General features: G+C 30.4%; 3 protein-coding genes across 4 annotated transcripts in view; 1 reads left to right on the top strand and 2 right to left on the bottom strand.

Annotated features, from left to right (window-relative positions):
* Positions 1 to 760: 760 nt before the first annotated feature.
* Positions 761 to 2,308, bottom strand: LOC125070345 (ribonuclease kappa-like). The gene is made up of 3 exons (XM_047680171.1): positions 2,148 to 2,308; positions 1,959 to 2,078; positions 761 to 1,448 (listed from the first exon to the last, which is right to left on the bottom strand). Exons 1-3 carry the CDS (start codon positions 2,220 to 2,222, stop codon positions 1,347 to 1,349), a joined length of 297 nt encoding a protein of 98 aa, XP_047536127.1. The 5' UTR covers positions 2,223 to 2,308; the 3' UTR covers positions 761 to 1,346.
* A 365-nt stretch (positions 2,309 to 2,673) lies between these two features.
* Positions 2,674 to 12,441, top strand: LOC125070458 (pleckstrin homology domain-containing family F member 2). 2 transcript variants are annotated; one of them, XM_047680343.1, is made up of 9 exons: positions 2,674 to 2,775; positions 2,961 to 3,025; positions 3,475 to 3,676; positions 5,922 to 6,047; positions 6,671 to 6,777; positions 6,972 to 7,128; positions 7,640 to 7,743; positions 9,057 to 9,132; positions 10,392 to 12,441. In XM_047680343.1, the coding sequence occupies exons 1-8, from the start codon at positions 2,697 to 2,699 to the stop codon at positions 9,114 to 9,116; spliced, it is 900 nt and encodes a 299-aa protein (XP_047536299.1). In that variant the 5' UTR covers positions 2,674 to 2,696; the 3' UTR covers positions 9,117 to 9,132; positions 10,392 to 12,441. The 2 variants fall into 2 exon arrangements, with proteins under 2 accessions (XP_047536299.1, XP_047536298.1); XM_047680342.1 differs by lacking the exon at positions 9,057 to 9,132.
* Positions 12,442 to 13,309: 868 nt separating this feature from the next.
* The window catches only part of LOC125070675 (midasin), a 29,086-nt gene continuing 27,597 nt past the window's right edge, over positions 13,310 to 14,798 (bottom strand). Inside the window, exons 39-41 of the mRNA XM_047680625.1 lie at positions 14,476 to 14,681; positions 13,938 to 14,291; positions 13,310 to 13,750 (exon numbers count right to left, since the gene is read on the bottom strand). Of these exons, the coding sequence (XP_047536581.1) occupies positions 13,562 to 13,750; positions 13,938 to 14,291; positions 14,476 to 14,681 (749 nt within the window). The 3' untranslated portion in view covers positions 13,310 to 13,561. The remainder of the gene's footprint in view (positions 13,751 to 13,937; positions 14,292 to 14,475; positions 14,682 to 14,798) is intronic.

Below are 14,798 nucleotides of genomic sequence, written 5' to 3'. Positions count from 1 at the left end.
CCAGATCCTATTACGATCTAAGGATCGTAATAGGATCGTAATAAGGACTATTCCTCACAAAAATAATTATCTGCTGAATCTTAAATGGGGACCAACTCTACTAGTTTATACCGGTTTCGATACATTATATTCCAATACCACACCGAAACCACAACTGCATCTTTGCGTAATTACCATAGGAAAATGACTAAGGGGCAACAATTACGTTTCTCTTCGATTGCGATAAACTGACATTTTGTTAGTAAAATTGGTTGTTACTTAATACATTTAAATGAATTTGTCATATTTTATTACTAATGAATTAACAATTTGTACTCGATAATTACCTACGTATTCTACCAAAGTAATGACTTTACTGTGTCCTTATTTTGTTCTGCAACAAATTACGATAGCATTGTCTTAGCTTTAAGTGACGCAATAAATAAAAATTCTATAACATTTTTAATATAGGTTGGTTGAAGGGCAAATGGGCCACGTGATTGATAAAGTGGTGACCGCAGCCCATAGATTTTGCGCCGTAAGAAATTTAAGACATTCCTTACTAATACAGCAGTTACACTGGCTCACCCACCCTTAATGCAGAACATAACAATACTAAGAACTGCTGCTTGGCAATACAAAATATGATAAGGTGGTACCTACTCAGATTTGTTTGCCAAAACTGTACCACCAATAAAATATAAGTTATTTTTTGTTATCATGTGAATGTGATAAAAATAAATATTTTGTTATATAGAAAATAAAAAGAAAAAAACCAATGTAACATTAATATTTAATTCAAGAAAAACTATAGAACCATTTTACAATGTACCTACAATAATTACAGTTATTTTATGTACAATTTATAGCGATCATTCAACAACATAATACTTTCACAGGATATGGGACTATTTCATTGCCAAACTATTGAGATAGTATTTTTACAAGAGTAATCTTTGTAGAGGCAATAAATTAAATAATCAGCGAGGGTTGCCATATCAATTAACTTGACAAAGTTATTAAGTGCCGATTACCTTTTATTCAAATATAGTACTAATATTCTGGATGACAAATGTTCTCAATACAATATTGGATTTAAATGTTTAATTAAATTGCTCAGACCAATATGGTTCTGAAATAAATATTTATTTTGAAACAAGACCTATATTATAGATACATTTGGTTAGAAAAATAATATACCTAAAAATTAATAAGCATTACATGGAATAAATTTAGATTAATTTAAAGTATTTTATACAATTGGTAGAATCTTAGGAGTAATTTCATTGGGTATTTTATTTTTCTAATCAAATTAAATGGAATGGAGCTGTAAACACAGAGGTGTACTTATAAAGTACTTTGTATGTTTACATGCTAACTGAAGAACGATTGTTCATCCAGAATTGATGACCAGATATTACAAGAGTGATCACATAGAGCAGAGCAGCAATCCAGCAGTTGTATGCATTCTGTAATAAAATAATTGTTGTTTTTATACAAAATTACAAATAATTAACAATAAAATTTATAAAAATTTAACATATTACTATTATTAAGTGTTTTGTTCATTTTAATGGTTTTGCAATTCTTTTTCTACTTATCTTACTAATAAGTAAGTAGGTTTAATGTTTTATGGGTACATACCATGATGGGTTTTCACATAAAACCTTCATAAATTCTAATATGTTCATAAGTTATTTGAATGTTAAAGAAAACATATTTGATTTGTTTTGTAAATTATATTATGTGAAATTATACTCATTTTTACAGCAAGAAGATATTCTTTTCATAAAACTGAAATATTCCTTAGAATGGTCCAATACTATGACATTTATGAGTTGAAGATCTGGTTAACACCAATTTTTAAGCTATGTTCAAAATCTATAAAATTTACTAAAACTTCGTAATATGCATATATATATATGTAAATCATTATGATATGATTGAATGGGCTAGCTAAGATGTTGGAAAGTACTTGCCTGAGAATAACCATTTTTCACTTCAGCTACGAAATCTTCAATGCTGTGGTGATTTTCTCCAAGTGGTAAATCTTCTAAGAGAGCTACAGCTCCATTAAAGTAGAAAACGCCCATCAAAGTCTGAAATTTTAAAGTATTTATCAGATTATTTGTAATTTTACCTCAAGTGTATGGATCAGTTTTACTTACCAATTGTATGATACCCCAGACACTCAAAACTAGCCCGCAGAGAGAAAGTTTTGGACCACAGAGTTTGCAAGCCATTTTGCTCGTTTATTTTATAAAATTACGAACAATTGATATTATTTTATCGACCACTGTCTGTCAGCAAGTGTCAAAAACCACAAAAAAAATGGACACTCACATGATCGTTTATATCTATGGTGTAGAGTATAAAATTATAAACAATTTTAACACTCATTGATTATAATATTTTTATCATACGATTAAAACCAATTAGCATTAACAGTTATTTTAATAAAGTTAAGTTTTATTTTATATAATTGTCATGGGTTACACAATAATATAAAAATCAGTTTCAAATTTTGAAAATAACAATTTTCATGAAATCTAACGTTAATTTTCAAAAAATTTATCATTTATAATAAAATACAGATAGAGTTTTTCCATCATAAGCCATCTGTGTAATTTTAACTTAATTATTTTGGAGATATTATGAAACTTTCTTTATTCTAAGCGAATACTAAATGAGGGTGGCAACATTGTCATCAAACATGAATGACACATTTTTCTCATCTTTATCGTGTCTCTGTACTGTGTAAACTGAATAAAAATTCGATAATGGTGGACCGCTTAGGTAGGCTATTAGTTTTTATATTTGACACATAAGAAGGGCCCTTTTGCATTGTTTTCAACATATTGAGTTATTTGTTATTCGTTAAGTGGATAATCGGTATCATTGTTTGTTCGCTTACTACTTTCCTTTGACGTCAAACTTTGATGCTGCACCACAATTGTACAAGATTGTTTTTCCTTTTTCAGTAAATAGTGAAGCCAATGCTAGAAGAATCGCTATGGTGGAAAACTGCTTCGGCAGTTCGGGACAGGTGTGTTTTTATATTTATTTACATAACTCTAAAAAGTACTTAAAGAAAGTTTAAAACTTCACTATATTATATTCCCTTTTATCAACCGACAAACAGTGCAGATAATTTTTCAGTAAGTATGATTGGTGGGTTCGGTCAATGTTATCATTTTTATCAGCTTGATATATTTTTCGTATGAAATAGATTCATATTTATTTTATGATTATGCTTAGTACACAAATTTAACTGATTTGTTTAGATAATATATATTATAATATGGCTATTTTTATTTCCACTTGTTAATGTAAAACTGCAACAAATGCTGCAAAATATTTAAAACCTTTATTTTGTATAAGTGTAGTAAATGAAAGTTAAAGATATGCTGTATGGGCTCAATTTCATTTGTTTGTTGATTTGATTACATATATAATAAATTATTAATAATAATTAACATATGTGTATCTTCACAGCCATTAGCAGAACAAGGCCGTGTGCTTGTAGGTGAAGGTGTCCTAACAAAAATGTGCCGGAAAAAGCCCAAAGCTCGTCAGTTTTTCCTATTCAATGACATACTTGTATATGGCAACATAGTAATAAACAAAAAGAAGTATAACAAACAACATGTTATACCTCTGGAGGAAGTCAAATTGGAATCACTAAAAGATGAAGGGCGTAAGTACTGTATTTATTTCTAAATAGAGCCAATGTTTTAATAAACTCACTGGATTAGAACGAACACCATATCTTGGTTTTTGTTTAGTAAAAAATAATCTCATATGCAAGTTTATTATTTTCATCTGATTGAAAGATCTAATAAGAGACAATTATAACAGTATATAATAATATTTGTGAAATAATTACATCGTGATCTAGAACAATATAGGTCTCAGTGTATAATAACATAGTCTTCAAACAAAATATATATCAGCTACTAAGTAGTATTCTGTTGAGCTCTCTTAGCTTCAGTAATACTTGAATTTTTTTCTATATTTTGTCATAGAAATTGTCATCAAAGGATCGTAAAAGAGCCCTGAAAATATTCTACTTAAGATCTCAACAAATCCCTAATGTCTAGCAAGTTGACAGTTCCTAATGCTGTAAGCCAGTAGATAGATTTAACTCATTTTATATTTCCAACAATTTTTTTAAGACTAAATGATTACTACATTATTAATATATGACTACTGTTAGGTATTATTTCTGCCATTGCACAAGATTTTTATCACTTATGACTTCAGCTTTGATGCAAATTGATGAAACAAAATTAGAATCATGCTTAGCCAAGTAGCAACACAATTTACCATGGTGAAAGTTAAATAGCTATATTCAACTGATTATCTTGGCAGTATATTATTATATCTCGTTCACTTCACAGGGATCACATGAGCCCCGTTTCTATTTTTAGTAAGCTTTTATTAGCTTGACCTGTTTTTATCTAAGTAAGGGAATCTTTCAAGATGATTTTCATCATCTTCAAGACATCACATGAATTTTGAAAATTGACCTATTAATGACCAATGACAACACTACTATTTAGTCATTTTTTTCTAAGAGACTGGCCAGGTTAAAAAAAAGACTTATATTACAGGTTGTCTACACATGTTCTTTCACATGTTTTTTAAACTATTATTTTTCTTATTAGTGTTAGGGATTAATATTTGTTTAAATCAAATCATTACCCCAGTTGTTTGTGTTGATAAGCTTTACCTAATTCATTTTCCTTATTATTAATAATTTCTTATTATATAAAATCTATGATGAACTTTTAATTTTGTTTAAAAAATTAAATGTGATAAAAAATTGCATAATTGATACAGTAAAACTATTTTTTTTAATTATTTTTGAATATTAAGGCTCTACTATTATAAATAAACACGAGTAATCTGATACAATTGTTATAGAGTACATTCTGACCATACATCCCATTCTTGATATATGTTTCGTAATCAAAATGTCAAAGATATCATCCATGCCGATACACCATTAACTTGACAGTGGATTTTTATAGAGCCTATTTCTATTTTTGTCATGTATATATTTACTCTCTTGCTCACTTTTAAACTAGGAACATAGCAATATAACATTTTTATGTGGAATAATGAGTGGATTCTCATCCGGGCAGATACGCATAAAGCTTGATATAAATAAAATTAGGAATGCCTTGATCCATTTCCTTCTCAAATTGTCTCATATAATTATATTATATTCACTAAAAGTGAAAATACAACAAAAAAAAACCCTAATTATGACTCATTGTTGTGATGAATCACACTATATCGTTATCACTTTTTCTATATTAATGGCATTGATATTTATGTGGTTGAGTCAGTGAGTCAACTTTGAACTTATAAATATTTATATTAAATTTGCATACCACATATTTGTATAAAGGTTGACTGACACAGCTTATCTCAAGGGTAAATATATATACTAAATTCAAATAAATATATCTTTATGTAAATAGGCAGTCAAAACAGTTATATTAATTTTTTTCTTTTGATTGATATTGACGAGCTTTTGCGTTATCAATAAAAGAACCTGGAAAACTGAAACTTTCGAAACATGCAAACTGTTGTGTGTGTGTGTTCTCATAAATTTTTTGGGATAATTATGGTCGAATTTTAATCACTTAGGAGATTTAATTTGTTTGTCAATGAAACTATTTAACCTTTACTTATATGATAAATTATTTATTTGTAGAACATTTATAATGACTAAATAAAACATTTCAAATGATTGCTTAATTTATATTTAATTTAAAGGGATATACTCGGGCTGGATAAGGAACTCTCAATCAGAGATGCACATTGTAACTCTGATCTGAACTTAATATGTACCTCTACAAGAGTTTTCATACAAATGTACAGTTTTTTATATAATTACAATTAATTAATCTAAAATTAAATATTTATTTTAGAATATCGCAATGGCTGGCTGATCCGGACTGCATCTAAATCTTTTGCTGTGTACGCTGCCACGGCAACAGAAAAAGAAGAATGGATGGCCCACATAGAGAAATGTATAGAGGACTTGCTAAGAAAGAGTAAGTGGTCATATATAATAATACATATATAATTTTTAATTAACTTTGTGATATATATGACGTAAATTACTTTAATTATTGTATTGTTTTGCTGTCTTTATGTTATTCGTCTCACTCACACTAAGACATCTTATAAACACTGTGTGTTGTGTTGAGTGTCACTAATGCACGCCGATGATTTTACGTGGGGGAACCATTTTTATTCAGACTGAATAATTTAGACTGATTTGATTTATATAAAGAGATTTCGTCATTTTACAAAAATGGATTGTTATATGTGTTGTGGATTGAACATATTGATATAGATTTATTTATTTTTAGTAATAATATTAATGCGAAATTTTGAATGGATTTTTGTGACTCATTCTTGCCAGAACGGCGGAATGGATCTAAATTAAAATTGGCACAAAGACAACACAGCTTATAATCTGGATTAGAATATAGGTTACTTTTTAGCCAGGAAAAAATACCCAACACTTGTACCTCATAGGCAGACTAAGCCGCGGGGGGAAACTAGTATGTTATACATAGCCGAATAAAAGCTAGCTAAGAAATACTCTTGAATTACTATCATGTACATTATAAATTGGAAACATAAAAAAAATATTTTTTATTGTTTTTAGGTGGGAAACAACCACCATCAGAACACGCAGCAGTGTGGGTGCCAGACAACGAAGCCGCCATTTGCATGCACTGCAAAAAGACACAGTTCACTGTTCTTAACAGAAGGGTATTTATTTTTTTCTCTTTTTCTCAGCACTCTGTTTTATAGTAATTTTTATTTAATTATTATATTTTTAGAAATTATACTTTGTGCTTACAGTATCCGTGTAGGCGTAGATTGAAATCTCTCTATCACTGCGTCTCTATAACGTAAAGGATCGTTACGTTACAAAATATCTACATAAAGTAACTTTTTTCTAGCATCACTGTCGCAAATGTGGCTCGGTCGTGTGCGGGCCGTGCTCGTCCAAGCGGTACGTGCTGCGCGGGCAGAGCGAGAAGCCGCTCCGCGTGTGTCTGCAGTGCTACGACGAGCTCACCCGCGACCGCGCGCGCCCCGCGCAGCCGCCCGCGCCCAGTGAGTGCACGCACACCTCTATGCACGCACGCCATACTCGCGCATTGGATATGCACGCATACATTAACACACACACGCAATACTCACGCGTTGGATATGCACACATACATTGACACACGCACGCAATACTCACGCGTTGGATATGCACACATACATTGACACACGCATGCAATACTCGCGCGTTAGATTTGCACGCATACATTGACACACGCACGCAATACTCGCGCGTTGGATATGCACGCATACATTGACACACATTACGTACGCGCATAGCACACTTGTACGCACACATCCATTACAGGACACGTTGAATACGTGTTCATATCCACACACAATGGCATGTATACTTATATGCAATACTTTTCCAAATACGAAATTCCAATCTATAATTAATATACTCTTATAATGTTTTTATCAACTTAGTATCAACATGTCACTCAATACACTAAGGATTTTTCAGCAACGCATCTTTTCTACTAATTTCTAACTTAACCTCATATCGGTGTCGCAGTGAAAGCTGAGATCACGGGTGCAGGTTCCGGCGGCGACTCGTCGGGAGACGACGACAGTGACGACGACGACGACCGAGTGCAGCCCGACCAGAAACATGACGAGGTGAGATATACATACCTACGGCATCGCAAAGACTCACACATACAGGCTCAGAGCGTAAATTGGAAGCACTCACTTATACCATATTCCAATTGAAGAAGGAGTAAAGATAAACAAACCTGAATTTTACCATATTCCATAATAATAGCTAATACCTCCGCTACATCGTGCACTATAAAACGGTTCTTGATTAATGTACCTTTATACAGGGTTCTTTATTCGGGTATTGGTAATTCCCTTTAGGAGGTGCTAAGGATGACTATTTACGGTCATTTTATTATAATATGTATCATGCAAAAGTGAACTATTTTTGAGCTATCATGTTTTTAGCTTCTTTCAAAATAAGTAAAAAATGCAACTTAAAATTTTATTTAAAAGAAAGTATCAATTTAAATCTCATTTTTCTTCTGATTTATAAAAACGATTAAAAACTGGTTATTTATCAATAATAAAACAATAATTATCGGTACAAAATTAAAAATGCGTGACGGAAAAAGGTATTATTTCAATATTGTTTGAGTTTTTTTCCACAAAAATATCTTTAAAAAAAATCGTTATGAAACTTGTCTTTTTTTAACATTACTGTATTCTTGGCTGTCCAAAAAGTTACAACTAGGAACTTATTTAAGAGCAACAGATAAAAAATGTTCACACATGATGCTGATGGAAATTCGTATTAGAACATGAACGAAAACGGCTTAAAAATCTCTCTTTTTCAAAATTCCCACAAAATTAAATAAAAACAATACCCAATGTAAATAAAACAATAACCCTGTATAAAGTACATCACTATTACACTCGACCCTTTACGTCCAAAGGAAATTCAAGACGAATTTATTACCATAGATTATTCAAGCCATCGACCAATTATATCGGGTCAATTAAATGTCAAGGTTATTTATTTGTCTTTACTCCTTCTGTATTTTAAATAGGATATACGTTGTCTAGCACTCAACAACTATGTAACAACAATGAGTGTACCAGTGTAGACATAGACTAACAATATACTGCTGCTTCTTATAAAGGAAGCATTTACAACGCTTTTGTGTCAATCAATAAGATAATGATAAATTTAAAACCAACTCTGTTCTAAATGCAGCTTGATTTCCGAGGAAAATGTACTTTTATTATTGTAACAAGGGGCTGTATTAGCTACTGAAAGTTAATTAAAACAACTGAAATAGTGGTATCATATAAAAAGCATCACCACTTTAAATGATGTTCTGTCACTGAGGTGTGAGCTAGATTCGTGTTCCGACCACACGTTAACACATTAAAGTTTTATCACTCTGCTTTTAAAATATGCTTATTTTTAGGGTTTTACAAGTTATAACGGTGTGAAAAACGGATTCGGAAATAAAGTCACGACAGTATAGTACATGTTGATATTGTGTAAGTCGAGCAAAATGCTAGATTAATCACGCTTCTTGATTTTTTTGTTTGTATGGTTTTGTTCATGGTGTGTATTATTCCACGCGTTCGTGTTATGTGGGAACAGTTCACCTCTCATATGTTGTTATTTTTAATGTTATGTAGTTTGCTATTTGGTCGTTTACATTAAATATTTTTATTGAAACAAATCAAACAGATATTTTTTATGATTTTTTTTTTATAAAATTTATATAATTATTCATAATAATCCAGACCATTGTTTTAAATAATTATGTCACGCGATATTTTATTTTATTTAAACCTAAAGAAGAGTATGTTAATCCTAATTTGTAAGTTGATTTGTATTTTTTTACTAATCGTGTGAAGTGTTTTTTTTTTTATTTTTTAATGATTGCATAAACATTTGGCTTTCATGCCTATTCCCATTTTAATAGATGGCCCTATATAACACTTTATTCAATTCAATCAAATAACGTTTGTTCTCCATAGTACTGATTAAAATAAGGTCCTTCTGGTTTGGAAATTTGAAGTTGCTTTAGTGTTATGAGTTTTATTCAAACAATTATTCGTGTTTATTGTTTTTCCACTCACTGCCTAATGTATCCCTTTTTTAAAACCCTTCATAGTCATTGTAATTCAACATAGACCTTCCAATAAATGAACTTCGGGTCCACGCTTAAAAGTGTCCGAAATAAAATGTGCAAAAAGAAACAGTCGATACACTTGTCACAAGTCTAAAGTCGTCTGATATAAGAAACGGATAGGAAACTCGGTACTCTATTTTAACGCCACTAATGGGCGATGTATATTTTTCCAAGCTGAAAATATGTCAAACCTTAGTAATTTATAACCAGCTCCACTAAACTGATTAAGCTGCATGCATATAATATTGGTGGCATACAGTCTAGTATACTATATTTAATTCGGTTGAATATGTGGATTACATAAAACCTTATTTACAAAACAGTTTTTAAACATAAATATATTCTTAAAAATATAGTAGTTTCTTCATAAATGTCGACAAATAAAAAAATAAATAAAAACAGTCAAAATTACATAAGCTTATAAATAGTTACACGCAAGATTAAGCTGTATAATGATGATCTAAGACATAAATTAATATGTATTAGTTTGTCTATGATCATATTCACACTCACGCTTATATAACCCACTACACTTTTTTGTAAATTTTCTGTAAGATCCGATGTCCGTTTGTTGGGAGGCCAGTACTATTAATAAAATCGAATTATTTTTTGCAGCCAAAGTTCTACAGTGACGGTGAAAAGACTGAAGAAACTAATAACCATTCGTCCAAGGATACCAAGTAAAGCAATAAGCAACAATGTCCCAGTACAGGATATGTAATTTACATAAATTATTATAATTTTACACTTTAGTAATAATATTGCCGTGGGCTACGTCGTTATGATAATGCAACCCAAAAGCTTCATTCTAATATACACAGAATTAATTAAATTAATAGAAATAACAGATAATATAAAATATAATCATATCAGCTACAGATTATATTACTGTCTGTCAATATACAGAAGAAAAAAAATGGTTTTTATTAAGGATAATGATTTATTGAATAGATCATATAATATAGTATTATTTGGTAAAAAATATGAAAAAGACAGAGGATATAATAAAAGTTATTTATCTTATATGATTTGGTCGGTATGTAGAAGTGTTTGTGGTAAGTTTTTTTAAAGTAAATTTATGTGGTTATTTTTAATAAACTATGTATTAATAATAACATCGTAGTGTCTATTAGTGTATGTGATATCATCACCGAAATGAACACCGAGATGGCCTTCTACTTTAACATTAGATAAAATTTTCTATGTATTTTATAAATCCAGTGAGTTCAACCGATATAATATATTTTTATATAAAAAACCATTTCAATAACATTTTTTCTAGATGTAAATATAAAATGCTAAACAGCTTTAAAACGCTCAAATATACTCTGAACGGGCATCGTTTTTAATTTAATTCATATTATTTATTTACTTTATGTTTACACTTGTGAGTTTCGCTCATAAAACTATGTTATTAATATATATTAAAGCATAGTTATGTTATAATGTTGAACACCTTTACAACTTAATTTTGAAATGAAAACTTACATAAAGTAAGTTATTATTGTAATCTCATAATATATCGAGGCAATCAGGTAAATAAATTTGTTAGATTTGAAGCAATTTTATATCAGGGTCAACAAATTGGTAAGTATGAATATCATATGAAACTCGTAGGTTTTTCCAATGACTAGTTACTGTGTTGAATTTTTCAATATTCAGGGATATTAGACATAATATCACAATAAAAAATAATTAAAATTTATATAAATCTTTACAAGCATTTATCTAACTTAATTTAAGTGTGTGTGTCAACCTTAAATTTAAATCAGTTGCACTGACTGATTGAGCTGAAATTTTACATACACCTCTTGGTATACTATACTAATATTCATTTATTTTAATGCATGAACAACTATTTTTTTTGGATAATTTTGAAACTAAAATTAGTCACTACAATTTGTTTGATTTCATTTTATGACATGTGGAATTAAACGGTTTGGCTATCTATCTATTCTATTGATAATAATAAAATCGAAACAACACAAGTGTAAACATTACCAATCATGGTTCTAACACATTTACATTGCTGAGCTTAGACAAACACATTCGATTCGAGTCAAAGCGATTTCGATCGATCTTCTATCAACTTTGATAACGTCCAATCAAATACTTATGACATATACATTTTGGTGTTACAAGCGAATACGTCAATCGATGTGCAAGTTGTCTAGGTCCGGTGGTTAGGCTTAGTCATTTATGTCAATACATATTTAATACTTTACATGAGTTAGCCTATTATATTATAAACTTTTAAATATAGTTCATATTTTGCTATTACGATTGTTGAATTTTATTATATGGTTTACATAATGTATGTAGTTTAAATTGCATTCATTTATAAATCGTTTATGTAATATTTTGTATGTATATTAGGAAAAATAGTAAGTAAGAGGTGCATTGATTATATTATGTATATTGTTTCGTATGAAACCGTTACATTTTTAATTTAAGGTATTTTTTCATATTAGATATAGTTTGTTTGAAAAAATTTGTTCGCAAAAATTCTAAAATAAGGTCACGGTTTAATTATTTATAATCATAACATAGGCCTAAAATGTTAACACGTCGAGAGCGTACTGTTACTGTTATTTTTCGAAAAACTAAGCGAAAGATAACATTATTGTTTAATATTCGGTTGACAAATATACAATAATATTTTTTATCTTTGATTTTTATTTAATACCCATCAAAACATTGATTCATAATCTTGACTAATGTATGACATTTATTATGGATTCGTGAAAAAAGTAATTTGAATGCGAAATTATAATCGGAACTTTGAACTGAAATTATTACAACTACGATATTTTAATTAATCCATGCTAAAAAGTGTGCGTTAATTTATATTAATACAATAATTTTTAATTTGATCCGTGGTATATAATCAAATAAGTTGGTGCATACCGGTAGCCCACAATAATATCTAATTCTAGTTTATTTATATAAGACCTCATTGAAATTGTCAGAATTATAAATTATTCGTTCAAAAACATAACACTAAAAAAATGCAAGTTTCGCAACACAGTCGTCCAAAGTTGTGAGATCTTATGTTAAATCAAGTCAGTTATTTTATTTAGTATCTGTGGATGCACCAATTCAACAGAATTGGTGCTTCCAAACTTGATATTTATGGGTTTTGGAAATACCTTGGAATTTTTATGGTCGGTGAGTAAGTAACAAAATTAGAGAACTTCGACTGTCGAGTTTATAATTTTTGTTTAAATTTTATATAATTTGGGGACATAGCTAGTCTTCATATGTCCTATTCAATACTGAAAATTCAAGCTTCTCGTCTTGTCCCGAGCCAAATTACAGGTTCGAATTGCCCTGATTGGCTTCAAGAAAAGGATGTTACGGCTGCGTAAAACTTGGCGTGGGCACTGCCGTGCCTATATAAGGATGAAACTTTCAGAATCCATTTCCAATAAAAAAAACACTACACATATTTTTCCACTCTACTTTTATTGTTACAAAAAGTAATTTACATATAGATTTAGGTATAATACTTTTTTTACTTTGAAATAGTGAATGATTGACAATTGTACTTATACTAAAAACAAATATGTTTTATCTTAATAAAAATAAATTTATTTTTGGACATAAACTTTATATATCTTGGCCTTTTGTTAACTTATCGTAAAAAAGAGTGACGAAACAGAAATTTAAATTATACATACGAATTGCATTTATTAATTAAATTTAAGTCTATTATCTTAGGCGTATAATTATGAATTTCTGTTTGATCAAACTAGCATTATAATTACATAAATTCTTAGAGTCTATTAGCTCGCAGTATTCGCAGCAAGTTCAAACCATTGCCTCAAAGCGTCTCCCAAAACCGTGGGTAAAGCGCTCATGTCCCGTAGTATGAGGTAAAATGGGAACGGGAATGTGTCCAAATACGATACGAATCCTGAAAATGTGTTGGTGACTGGATCCAGGAGTGGCCGCCTGATGTCCATTATCGAATCCTAAAAATAATAAAGATTGTCTCTTTAAATTGTGAAACTTAGAGCCGGAAATGTTTTAAATTTTAAAGAGAAAGAAATTTTGTCCTCAAATAAAATCATTTCAAAATCACAAGTAAATGATTAAAATATTAATTTATGTGTTGTTTTTATTCCAATTAATAATTTCAGCAAATCATCGAATTCTCACCTTGTTATCAGGGTTGTCGATAATCACGTAGACCAAAAATATACCCTGTTGTCTCGCCCGTCTAACAGCTTGTATGACTCTCGTTTCTCCTTCAGAAAATATTCCTCTACCGTCGCTGACTACGACCAGTAATTTCGCATTAAAGGCGTCACTCCTCACAGACTGCTGGTCGAACATGACTGTACAGAAATCTAATAATTGGGCTATTTTTGTCTTCGTCTGTTCAAAGCGTAATTTTTCCAAAATCTTTGCGCCGGAATGTTCTGAGAATTGTTCCGTGAACGGATGTAATAAGTTCGGTTTTTCGCCGAAACTTAATACTGCTAGGTCGCCTGACTCGAGGAGATTCAATGCCTGATTAAAATATAAATAAAATGAATATCACATGATTAATCTAATGTATAGCACACAGTGGTAGTACATTGACTTATATAGTCATAAGATTAACAGATATAAATATAATAATGGCATATGTTATACATTTCAAATCAGTTATTATAAGTAATTAATTCATATTTAACATAGTAATATTGTTCACCTGAGAAACTAAGGCCAAGCTCTCAAAGGCCAGTTCCTTGCTCCTGTTGTCTGACATCGAGCTGGAGTCGTCGATAGCGATAGCGATCTTGTATTCTCGCTTGGCGGGTTTGGTCCGGCGCAACCAGATGCGGTCCTTACGGAAGTGCGACGCAATGTACGGGATCACACGTCGCATGTTGATCGCACGACCGGTTCGGAAATCACCTGAAATATCATTTTGAATGTTTTACATATGATTTATTTAATAAATTGGTATATATATGCATGTAAAAGTAATAGCTGCATTGTTATAATCTGCATTAAATTGACTATACAATATAG

The sequence above is a fragment of the Vanessa atalanta genome, chromosome 17 (genome assembly GCF_905147765.1).
Source record: "Vanessa atalanta chromosome 17, ilVanAtal1.2, whole genome shotgun sequence".
Lineage (NCBI taxonomy): Eukaryota > Metazoa > Arthropoda > Insecta > Lepidoptera > Nymphalidae > Vanessa > Vanessa atalanta.
This window is presented reverse-complemented; position numbering and strand designations above follow the sequence as displayed.

What these genes read in the sequence shown, in the direction of transcription:
- LOC125070458 (XM_047680342.1), top strand. Translation starts at nt 2,697, where the DNA reads ATGACACATTTTTCTCATCTTTATCGTGTCTCTGTACTGTGTAAACTG. An exon ending in GATAATGGTGGACCGCTTAG is followed by an intron (nt 2,776 to 2,960) that starts GTAGGCTATTAG and finishes TTCCTTTTTCAG; the next exon opens with TAAATAGTGAAGCCAATGCT. An exon ending in CGCGCAGCCGCCCGCGCCCA is followed by an intron (nt 7,129 to 7,639) that starts GTGAGTGCACGC and finishes TCGGTGTCGCAG; the next exon opens with TGAAAGCTGAGATCACGGGT.
- LOC125070345 (XM_047680171.1), bottom strand. Translation starts at nt 2,222, where the DNA reads ATGGCTTGCAAACTCTGTGGTCCAAAACTTTCTCTCTGCGGGCTAGTT. An exon ending in TCTGGGGTATCATACAATTG is followed by an intron (nt 2,079 to 2,147) that starts GTAAGTAAAACT and finishes TTAAAATTTCAG; the next exon opens with ACTTTGATGGGCGTTTTCTA. An exon ending in TGAAAAATGGTTATTCTCAG is followed by an intron (nt 1,449 to 1,958) that starts GCAAGTACTTTC and finishes ATTTTATTACAG; the next exon opens with AATGCATACAACTGCTGGAT.